Genomic DNA, 13,014 nt, shown 5'->3' with positions numbered 1-13,014 from the left:
GTTAATTTACGAAAATGGTCCAGAGGGTTTTGACCTTTTATTTTCTTTATTTATTACCACTAACTCGATTTCAAGGGCAAAGCCTTCATCTCAAACATTTAAAGCGATTTTGTCAACTTTTTCTCAGAGCCTAGTTGCTTGCAATGTGATAATGTCCAGTGCATGCCATCGTCGATGACTTCCGGTCACAATGCCCTTCAACTTTAAAACATCCTTCCTACATCTGCAAACATGGTTGCAGATGACCTTCTATAACTATGATCCGTATACGTCTGTGGAATAAACAACCAAGATATCACTACGCGTCTATGGGTATACAGGGTGGTCCAATTAAAACAGTCCACCTGAAATATTTTCAATGCAACAGGTTTTTCCGGAAAACCCCGCAACAGGTCGATTTTGCTTTCAAGGGGGATCTTTTTATCATAAATTCATGGTGTCGGTGAAATAAATCGAACAAAAAGACTTGAAATAGTAATAAAAAAACTCACCGGATAATGAAACTGTGAAAAATGAGGTTTATCATCGAAGTCTTGATAAGGTCATGGGTTTTATTAGAATTTTACATGTAGTTTTTCAAATTATCATGGTTTACACCACTGCAGAGGGAATTGAAATTGTCACTCTCTATTTTTGAAATAATGAAATGGCCCGGGTAACTGCAAGAATTTGTGGAGATTCTTGAAAACGACGATCAGAGCCCAGAGAATGATATTTTTTCAACAGGATGGCGCTCCGCCACACTACGCAGCTGCTGTACGTGACTTTTTGAATCAACATTTTCACTGAATGGCCCCCAAGATTGCCTGATTTAAAACCAATGGACTTTTTCTTATGGAGTCATTTAAAAACTGTTATTTATAAAACGAAACCTACCTCTTTAGAAGACCTTCATCGCCGAATATATTGAACAAAGGTTTTATTACTGTATGGAAATAAATGAGTCGCAATTTGAATACTTAATTAATTAAAATTTGTTTGAAAACTTTAATTTTGTATTTGTTGTTGCAATGCAAATATTTCAGCAAAGTTAACATCCGCGGCCATTTTGTTTGGACTTCATTTGTTTTTCGAAAAATTCATAAAAAATCGTGCAACTTTTGTATCTCACATTTTTTTATAACTTTAAAAACAAAAAAGTTAACGGAGGAGTAAAAATATAGTGAATCACCCTGTACACAGATTCATTTTAATTAAAAACTCATCTACTTCATTTATAATCACTATAACAAATTTTTAACTTGATATTTTAATTCAAACTTAACTTTCACCAATTCTCTCTATTAGGAAACTGTCATGGCCAGTCTAAATATGACAATTTTTTCATCGGCTGACATATTCCAGTACCTTATGCAAACAGATATTTCGCAGGGAATATTTCACCTAAATAAGTTTAGACAGAGTTTCGATTATAAAGCATATTATGTAAATTAAAACGTTGTTCACTGTAATCTCATAAACACCATTACAATTATGAATATTGCTTTTATTGAAAAAAATGTAGTCATTATTTAGGAAATATTCGGTTAATTAGCTGCTCACAGAAATGACTGAACAGCTTTGGAAAATGAAAGCATCAAACTCGATTCACCTTTCAGTATACGTTGGCCTTAGTATATTGAAGAATAATTAATTAACAGGAAGAACCGCATGCTTTGTCGTTACCCAACACGTGCTTCAGTGTAAATTTGGAATCTCTATTTATATAAAGCAATTGAGTGGGCGATAAAACATCTGTCTTGATGGGAGTATTTAAAAGTTATTAACCACAAAGTAACTGTCGAAAGAAGTAATTAACATGAAAATTAAGGTATAAGAGGCTTTCATTGGAAAAATGTATTGCTCGTTATATCTACAGCAACAAAAAAACTTATAATAATAATAATAATATCTACTGAAATGCTTCTTATTGAGTGTGTTTATAATTTAGATTATATTCCAAGGATTAATCTTCTTAGTGTACATTCAAAACATTTTGCATTATTGAGAAAAGCAACAGGTAAATTTTAAATCGATGGATTTTATAAAAATGCGTATATACTTTTCCACAAATCCAGATTAAGAAATTGACAATTGAAATAGGAATTCCCTAAAACACTTTTAGTAGAAATTTTTAAAGTGATGTTAAGGATATGGGTATCCTTGAAACTTTTTTAATAGCTCGTTTTGAGAACAAAATACAGGACTTTGCTTTGAGTCTGTACTATACTAATTGTCTTGTTCTTTAGGCTCCAAAATTAAGAAAAACATTTAATATATAATCTTCAAAGCTAATTAATAGAAAACCGATAACATTTATATAGCCATCAAACAGAACAAATATCAAAGGTATTTGCAAAGCCCTTGGGCGACTAAATGTGTGGGATTCTGACTGAGCTGATCGTTTAAATTGGTTGGAAAATTTGAATACCTGCATTTTACGGCAGTATTAAACAAATAAATTTTTTATAAGGACGTTAATTAATAAAATATTTAGGATTCTTTGGTTTGATTATAAAATCCAGCATAAAAATTGATATTAATGACATACTTCTCCGGATTCCTTTCTAATTTTAAACAAAAATTTATTTTACGTAAATTTAGAACGCTAGGATTTTTTTTTGAACACCATTTTTTATTAGACACCTAACCATGAGACATAATGTAAAAGGAGATATTATATTTTAATTTTTGTTTAATTGGGTATTATTTCTGACACATTAAACAAAAAAAAGATTAAATTAAAATATTAAAAATTGAGACAAAAGGATTAAGGAAATAATTTTGTTTTATAAATTTAGCTTTGTTTAGACTGAGAAAAGTAGATAACTGTTCAAAATTTCATTATAGCACATTGTAAGTTAACGAAAATTTATTGTTTTCATTCTCAAAATTTTTAATGGAACTGTCTGAAAGCAAATGTGATAGATTTTTTGTTTTGCTTATGCTTTCAATAGAAATACGGGATTCATACAAAAAAAGTTTATTTTAATAAAATAAAATAGATTTTTTATCATTGCGTTCTGCCATAGTTGACTGCAAATTTTCGATTTCTCAAATTCTTATTTTTTAATGTAGTACTGATATTCCCCTATTGAAAACTTCCGCCAAGTATACTATACTGCAGTTTTTTGAATATTTAGTTTCATTTTCCAGATAAAATTTTGATAAAATTGTCCTAATATTGAACCTATTGCTTCATATTTCCTTTTAATTTTTTTATACCTATATAAGGAATGCTATTTTTATTGTATGTACCTAATTTGGTGGGCTTTGAGAATGTTTATTATTACAAAAATATTCTCTTAATAATTTTTTGGAGTTATTTTTCCATAAAAAAAACTCGACCGAAAATAAATCCAGTATACAGATCCAACAAAAATAGCCACAAATAAATAATTACAGCGGGAAATTTTACGAATATTTTTTCTAAGCTATTTGGAAAAATTTAATAGTTAGTATTTATTACTAAGTGCTATTGAACTTATATGTTCCTAGACTCGTGTTTGACACGAAATTCCCTACCACTTGCCAGTATTTGCAATTATTCTAAAGCACCATTTGCCTCTAGCCTTCTGTTTGTTTGTGTTCGCAGTTTATCAAAAGCAGACACCTCCCGGTTGTATTTTCATCCGGATAAAACAAACAGACTTGTGTTATCCCTGGCAATAAAAACAAAGATCCCGGTTTACCCGAAACCGTTGATCTGAAAATGTTCACAAGTGCCTAACTTCCTCTAAGGTCCGAAACTTTAACAATTACCCTTTACGAAACAGGAAGCCCAACTTAATTGTTGCATATTCAGAACAATTAAACCTTAATTAAGACGTGGAACAATTTCGAAGGGAGTAAGGACCTTACGGAATAAAACAGCTTCCAGTCTTATTAAACTGACGCAAAGTTTAATCTCACGTATATAATTGTGTTAACTATTCTCCGTTCACATGGTACAACGAAATATAATATTCTTGTAAGAAATAAGCGGATTAGGTAAACGTCGGTTTAAAGACCATTTTATGGTGTAGCGGGTGTCACAAACGACTTCCTGTCTAGTGAGTAACTTTAATTAAACTGTTTAAGATCTACTGTAATTTTTTTGGAAACATCAGTCGCTGTCTTTCGCCATACTTATATGACATTGGCCCCATATGACTAAGTTGAAATACAAAAAAGCGTATTTTCCATCGATCTCATTCAGGTTTATGCAACTTTCGGAGTTCCAAATACCGAATAAAAAAAATGTCTCTTCGGATGTCTCTTTATATCGTCTAAAAGGTCATCCATCAATAGAAAACTACCAAACTTCTATAGTAGCTGATGAAGATTATAGCTTTAAAAAGTATAAAAAAAAGTTAAAACAACAAATGACCTTATCCTTTAACTTTAACGTGAAAGATATTCTGAGTCTTACAAATCCTAATGAAATAAAAGTTGTGTGACCTCGGGGACTACTCATAAAATTTCATAAATCCTAAATTTGTTATCTCTGACAAACCCCCGGCGACCGAGCTAAAACAATGGATAATTCCGATCGAAACTGTCGAAAATTCCTCGACAATGCATTATTTTCATTCCTTGGGGCCTATCCTTGCTGAATAAATCAGCAGCATCGCCCTAGTTCCCGGGTTCACTGACTCCCCCGGCTATATTTAGCCTGGGAAAATGTCGGCAGCGCCGGGCTCCGTCTTGAATGGTTTTGGAGGGGTTGGATTTTGGGGTTACTGGGTCATTCCTTTGTTCGCTGCACTCAATGATGCCGACGTCATAGTTTGTTGTTAGCGGTGCATAGACGTGCATTTGGAACCGACAATGTTGAAATTATGATCCTAACAGAATTTAAAGAAAACCACCTTCTCCTCGTGTTCGATGGGGCGAACGATAAAAATACGTCAAATATTTTAAAACATTTAATTAAGAATTATTTTCCTTAAACTACCAATGACTGAGCAAAATTTTAAAATGTAGCAGTTCAAAATATCTTTATCTAATCTTTTCTAGCATGTTTCTATGAATGTCATAATTGGAACACCAAACAAATGACAACACAGTCATATTCAAATCGTTTGATTACCTAATACAAAAAATTGTTAGCTCTAAGTTATAGCATATCGGCAATAGTTTCGATATGCTATAACAAATTAGATGAAGATAATTTGCTAGTAAACGACATAACGTTACACTTTGCAGCACTAATTGGTGATCTACCATGCACCATCTGGATAAATAGTTCAAATTACCTCGGAGATATCTGCAGTCTTCTAAGGTTCTGACAGTGCTGAAAATTTTTAAATCATCACCACAAAGCCAACAAGGTATACCTAATACATCAGTTATGCTATTTAGAGATATATTAAATAATAACGGTCCTAGAACGGAACCCTGAGATACACCTTAAAAGGGTTGGAAATGCAGTCGATTGTTAAGTCATTGTATACAATGTATTTCTATTACTAAAAAACGAGTTATCATTTTAATAATAATAATACTATATTAATTTAATACAGATTATTGTTGCTTTTCCTAACGATAGTTTTCGAGTACTAATAGGGTTGTCTTCATACTGTATCCATGCAAGATTTACTTCCACAGCTCCATCGATTACGGTTGCATGAACTACTGATAGATCAGACATAAGTCAGACTGACTTTTAACCAGTCTATTAATATCTACTAAAGGTGGCGGATGTTACGGTTTATAATAATTATTATGACACCAATCTTGATTAAAATTTTTCAAGAAGAGTCATTTTCGCCAATTTACAAGTCTTAATTTTTTTGACAACATTAGAATCAAATCATATATTCCTATAGTATATTCAATATTTTACTGTCATATTTCAGTTAATCTTTAAATTATTATCGATTAATTACTTAATTAAAATTAAGTTTTCCGTTCTTATTAAATTTTTCATGTTTCTGCCTACATTCTTGGTGTCCTATNAACAGAATTTAAAGAAAACCACCTTCTCCTCGTGTTCGATGGGGCGAACGATAAAAATACGTCAAATATTTTAAAATATTTAATTAAGAATTACTTTCCTTAAACTATCAGCGACTGAAGAAACAAAAAAATATGTCAAGACTGCAGTTCAAATTCATTCAAGTTCAGTTTCAAATGTAGCAGTTTAAAATATCTTTATTGAATATTTTCTAGTTTGTTTCTGATGTGAATGTCATAATTTGGACACCAAACAAATGACGCATATTCTAGTTTGCTTCCAGAGTGAAGCCAGAGTAAATGGTTCCCAAATTGTTTGGTTACCTCATATAAAAAAAGTGTTTGCTCTAAGTGCTTTATCGGCAATAATTTCGATATGCTATAAAAAATTAGATGCACCGTCTGGATAAATAGTTTAAATTGTCTTGGAGATGTCTACAGTCTTCTAAAGTCTGACAAAATTTTCAAATCATCACAAAGCCGACAAGGTTTACTTAATACATCAGTTATGCTGTTTAGAGATATATTAAATAATAACGGTCCTAGAACCGAACCCTGAGATACACCTTAAAATGGTTAGAAATGCAGTCGATTGTTAAGTATTGTATACAATATATTGGTTTCTATTATAGTTATATATGACTTGTGACTATGAGTCCAATCGAATGGCTTTGAGGAATATAACTGAGTATCCTGAAAGAAGAGCAATGGATCCGTCTTGGATATTTGGTTGCTAAGACGAAGCAAAGATCTAGAATTTTGTGGGTTATATAAACCAGCAGATATGATGATTCATATGTATGATTCATCCTCTTGTTTATGTGTTGGATAAAGGCATTTTTTTATTTTTCAATAAGTGATACCAGTTGTGTCGATTTCATTGTCGCTATTTGAGTTTGATGTCTGAATTTTCATTTCCATGTAGACATATTTGGTGCCGGAACAATAAGAGTACATCGCTATTTCCATTACTAAAAAACGAGTTATCATTTCAATAATAATAATAGTACTATATTATTTAATACACATTATTATTTGCTTTTCCTAACGATAGTTTTCGAGCACTAATAGGGTTGTCTTCATACTGTATCCATGCAAGATTTACTTCCACAGCTCCATCGATTACGGTTGCATGAACTACTGATAGATCAGACATAAGTCAGACTGACTTTTAACCAGTCTATTAATATCTACTAAAGGTGGCGGATGTTACGGTTTATAATAATTATTATGACACCAATCTTGATTAAAATTTTTCAAGAAGGGTCATTTTCGCCAATTTACAAGTCTTAATTTTTTTGACAACATTAGAATCAAATCATATATTCCTATAGTATATTCAATATTTTACTGTCATATTTCAGTTAATCTTTAAACGATTATCGATTAATTACTTAATTAAAATTAAGTTTTCCGTTCTTATTAAATTTTTCATGTTTCTGCCTACATTCTTGGTGTCCTATGAATCCATGAATGATAAACCAATAACCAAACCAGGGCAAATATACAGAGTGTTCCACATAAGAGGGATTCTTCTGTAACCCTGTAACTGTAAAATTTATAAGAAAGTGGTTTTAATAAAAGTTGTCTGGGATTATGTGGGCTATGTAAAGAAAATATTTTTAGCTTTACAAGGTGTTCCATTTGGCGTCAGCGCTACATAACTTTGTTATTTTAAATGAAACNCAGATTATTGTTGCTTTTCCTAACGATAGTTTTCGAGTACTAATAGGGTTGTCTTCATACTGTATCCATGCAAGATTTACTTCCACAGCTCCATCGATTACGGTTGCATGAACTACTGATAGATCAGACATAAGTCAGACTGACTTTTAACCAGTCTATTAATATCTACTAAAGGTGGCGGATGTTACGGTTTATAATAATTATTATGACACCAATCTTGATTAAAATTTTTCAAGAAGGGTCATTTTCGCCAATTTACAAGTCTTAATTTTTTTGACAACATTAGAATCAAATCATATATTCCTATAGTATATTCAATATTTTACTGTCATATTTCAGTTAATCTTTAAACGATTATCGATTAATTACTTAATTAAAATTAAGTTTTCCGTTCTTATTAAATTTTTCATGTTTCTGCCTACATTCTTGGTGTCCTATGAATCCATGAATGATAAACCAATAACCAAACCAGGGCAAATATACAGAGTGTTCCACATAAGAGGGATTCTTCTGTAACCCTGTAACTGTAAAATTTATAAGAAAGTGGTTTTAATAAAAGTTGTCTGGGATTATGTGGGCTATGTAAAGAAAATATTTTTAGCTTTACAAGGTGTTCCATTTGGCGTCAGCGCTACATAACTTTGTTATTTTAAATGAAACACCCTGTATATTATTGCGTTTTTGAATTCCTTGGTTAATATTGGGTAGAGTTTATTAAATATACATGGTGTTTAAAACTTATTTAATTATTATTAAACCTAATCCAAAACTTAAGGGATAATTTCCGAAGGAAAGTTCCCTTTCAATTCGCCATTTACATTCAACCGGTATCAATGTTGACATTTAAGAAGTCTGGAAAATTTTATGAATAAGCAATATCTTCTCTCAACTTCTCTTGTCTGCACATGACGTCAGAAGGGAACTAACTACAGACTTTTGTTTGGATACATTTTCCTATATAATTAGACAATTTAATTTAATAATCATAATTTCCATCTAGTCAAAATGGACTTGCTATACATAAAATATTTATAATTTTTTCTGCACGTGTCCAAAATACTTATATTTCTATATATTTCTGACATAAGACTTCAACAAAAGGCACCAAAATGAAAAACTTAGTTACGAATTCTCCAAGTGTAGCCGAAATTCAAGGAGGCACCCCTTCGTAGCTATAGCAACATGGACACACCAAATGACGTTGGCACAAAATGATGACGTCACTGGATCGTTGGTATATGGAGGGACTGTAAATAGGTCACTCTACACAGTAAATAGGACGACGACCGACAGAAAGGTCACCGATCCTGCTTCTAGGCTCCTCGTTCTCTCAAGGGTTGCACCAAATTCATTCTAGTTTGTATTGTCTTAATGTTATAAAAAAAGACCTATTGAAAGATTTGTGCAAAGAAAATGATTTATAGAAGTGCCTATACATCTGGTACAACATAAATCACTGATTAGAATTTGCGTCTCAAAACTGTTTTGCTTTCTATGTATGTATGTTGTTTCTTAAAAAAAATGTTTGTTTCAGTGAAAACGTTTATGGAATGTAAACGAGAAAACTTGTAGAAGAAATAAGATTTTTCCAGATGCTTTTGCTTCCATTAAGAATAAATTGAGGTGTCGCAGTTAGCCACAATGACAAAATTAATTAAAGAGAAATACGAGCCAGCAAACAGATGAAGGCTTATTAGGATGTTTATTTGGGGTTTCATAAAAACAGTTCTCCATTAAATGTAGCTTTGTGCGAATGGCAAATAAATATTTATCTCGAATATATTTTAAATCGTATTAGCTGCGACGTTATTTGGCATAGTCCATATTAAAAAAAACGTTGCTTCGTTCTAGACTGTATAAAAACTCGACATTCCACACTTAGACAAAAACAAAATTGTTCTAGTAGAACGCACTACTCTGTGATCCAATTTGAAAGCCTTTGATTTCATATACGTAGGTATATGGTTCGTTACTCAAAATAAAGTCAGTTTAGACTGGTGTTTTTTGGTAGATGATGCAGAGTTGAAAAAGTGAGTGATTTAGGTGAGACATAAAACATTGAAACATCCAAAACAGAGTTGCTGGAACAAATTTATAAAGTTTTCTATATGTATAATACTGCTTTAAAAAATTAAATTGTTAAAATACGTAATTAAAAATCCTAAATAAAACTCAAAGTGTCTATCGGTTTATTATATACTTCTGGAGATGTCTTGACAATTGATAACTAGAGGAAAGCTTTCTTTATGTATCGCGCAAGGTTTTAGATTTTATAACTGTAGTATTTTGTAAAATATTGGAAAAGTAAGATGATTTATGCACTCATTTCTCACATGGACTTTTCTTATCAAAAGAAAAAATACCAATTAAGTATTATAAAAAAACATAAACCGATATTTCATTTTGATACGTCCCTAATAACATTTTTTTCTATCTTACAAAATATAGGCGGGGTATAAAATATTGAAAAACACACTGTACGTTGCTCTGGGTATTGAATAAGTATAATATTCTACACATTCGAGATGAATTTTAATTAAGTCAGCTTAGAAAATTGAGGCCCTTATCATTTCTTCCTTTTACGTCATTTGTAGTCCATTGAATAAGCTCACTTGTTACTTCATGAAAGACCCTTTCCCTCGGTATACAATTCAGTCAGACTATTGATATCGTACTTGGGATAATGGGTATGCCGTTTATAAATAACTGTGAATAGATGAACTACTTTCGAATGTCTAGTTTAATAGTTTAAATCCTAAATCGCGCATTTACCTATATGGTTATGTTGTAGACTAGCGAGTAGCGAGTCATTACATAAAAATAAAGTGAAAGAGTAGAGGTCTTAGATTATTTTTGTGCAAACAAGAAAAGAGGCATTATGCATTCATCGCGTTAACCATTTCTAATAAAATTAATAGTTAACAACTTGTTAAATAACGAGGATAAGTCTTTTTCGTTACATCATTTACTATTATCACATTATTGTGTTATGTAAAATTGAATAAAATTGTGTAATATTAATACTTATCAATCTTAGCATCGATGATAGGATAAAAGATTTAATCCTACCAAAATTTAAAGCTCGTTTTAAAATTAATTTGAATCAGTCTAATTTCTTCGAAGTAATGTATGTATATTAATATATTTTGTATGTTGTTCATCGTGTTTTTCACATTGTTGGAGATATGATTGGTACTTTACAAGAAATATAAAGTTTCTATTTAAAGGGCATAATGTAGAAATGAGAAGATTAAGAGATTTTACTACGGTACATATTAACAATAAAAGAATGTTTTTTTAAACGTACTGTATCATCAGTTCTACTGTAAATTGAAATCGAATGATGATTCTTTTACTCCACAGTAAAAGTGTCAAATCAATTCAAACAACGATACCAGAAATTTATTTGTGCAAGAGACAGTTTGATTTAGATTTGATTTTTTAGAAAAATATTTTGAATTTGTTTACTACAGAGTAAAAGACTCATTCGATTTCTTGGTAAATAATGTTACTTATTTTTCCAGTAAATTTAGACATAATTGGAACATAAATTATTGTGTTTCTCGCATTTTTTTCATTTTTAATTGTTTTTAATAGTAAAATAGATAAAATAAAGCATGATTTTACTTACCATTAAAATCTTATAAGTACATAAATCAAAACATGAATTAATATTGTAATAACATCAGATTAAAATAAGTTTTATGGACATGATATAAAATTTAACAGCATAACTTTTATGTATAATTAAGATAGTAAGTTAAATTATAAAATTCAATAATTCGTCTTAATCTGTAAAAAAAAACACTTGGGGAGAAGGTGATACAAACAGCTGCAATTTTTTGTAATTATTTTATTAAGGGACAAATCTACAAGGCACTAAATGGGGGAAATATGATATTCAGTGCTTTGAACAATATCAGTAAAATTGTAAAAGTACATCCTAAAAGTGTGTTACCAATTAGGCTTACATATGTCACAAATTGACTTGGTACTTGAATGAATTTGAATTTTCTTTTTTTTTCAGATAAAATTTTAAGCGTAGTTGAGTCCCTCTTTATAATAGGTATACATAGTATATCATATATGCACATAATATAAAAAAACATCAAGTCTTTACAAGTGTTATGGTACTTAAACGATACTGATACAAACATACCGCTTACCAACAGTCTTTTCAAGTAGGATTAGTTCATAAAATTAAGCATATTGCTAGGATTTATATACACTCAGTGTCTTTGGCTGGTACTTTATCGGTTCAAGCCTGCCATGTACTGCATACTGCAACAGCAACTGTTGTAAATCCTTGGATCTTTGGGAATCCTCTGGGTGGGAAGTCCAGACAGTCCTTTCACGTACGTGTAAGTGACGGGCTGTCTGAGTATCCTCTTCGGGGCAGGCTTCTTACTTTTCCTCTTCTCCTTGGTGTTGTTGCAGCTTTGTGACCTGACGTTCAAGTTCAGGTTCTGGAAGACCTTCCTGATGCTCTCCGCAGAAGTGGAGTGGTGATGCCTCGATCGCTGCTGGATGTCACTGCCTGCATCACTGGAACTGCTGGAGATGTGGTTGGGCGACACGCACCTGAAGACCGACTCTCCGGACGCTTCCTTCTTGGTCCTGGAACCGTGGCTGGTGGAAGTCGAAGAGCAGGAGTCCGAACTGGAGGAGCGACTGTCACTTTCCACTGGGAAGTGCAACTCTTCGTTCGACCGCCTGGCCAACTTCCTGCTGATCACCCTGAAGAGGCGGATGCCCCTGATTTCTCTCGATGGGGAAGGAGTCATGGAGCTGCGGCTACCCGGCACCACGGTCATCAAGATCAGCGGATTTTCGTTGCTTGTCATCACTGTTTTCATCGGAATACTAGCACCGTATCGTTATGTTGGGGCAGAACGATAACTGTGCGGCGCAGTGTTTACAACGGCTTTTATAAGGAGTGCAACGTGGGGAGGCTCTCCGCGCGCAAGCTTCTGGTGTGTAGGGGTAGAAAGCACGTGAAATTGCCGGCAAGGTGCTCCGTGATTGCGTTTGGCCCGTTGCGAAGTTTACTTGTCGAGGGGCCCTTTCGGCGCAACTGGATGGAAAATTCTTTTGATGGTGGTTGCGGCTTGCAAAGTGTTCACTTTAAATTTTTTATTTGACAGCTTCTAATTACACCTTTAACATGTATACAGGGTGTCCCATTTTTATTCTGAAAAAATTCAGGAAAAGGTAGATCCGATAAAATTAAAGATACTTTACTATATAAACTTATTTCGAAATCTGAACTATTTTCGAAATACAGGGTGTTGAAGTTGAATTTTTTTTATCATTTTTTGTTAATATCTCTTAGAGTTGTAAATCAATAGTTCTCAAATTTTGTGTGGTGAATGCCACAGTGCACTAGTAATAATTCACAAAATCTCAGCTCGA

At 32.4% G+C, this 13,014-nt stretch overlaps 1 protein-coding gene across 1 annotated transcript; it reads right to left on the bottom strand.

Moving 5' to 3' along the window:
• Positions 1 to 11,852: 11,852 nt before the first annotated feature.
• On the bottom strand, positions 11,853 to 12,446 carry LOC108912230. Its single transcript, XM_018717407.1, has one exon. The coding sequence runs from the start codon at positions 12,444 to 12,446 to the stop codon at positions 11,853 to 11,855; it is 594 nt and encodes a 197-aa protein (XP_018572923.1).
• Positions 12,447 to 13,014: the final 568 nt, after the last annotated feature.

This window comes from Anoplophora glabripennis, unplaced genomic scaffold (assembly GCF_000390285.2).
Source record: "Anoplophora glabripennis isolate ALB-LARVAE unplaced genomic scaffold, Agla_2.0 scaffold215, whole genome shotgun sequence".
Classification (NCBI taxonomy): domain Eukaryota; kingdom Metazoa; phylum Arthropoda; class Insecta; order Coleoptera; family Cerambycidae; genus Anoplophora; species Anoplophora glabripennis.
This window is presented reverse-complemented; position numbering and strand designations above follow the sequence as displayed.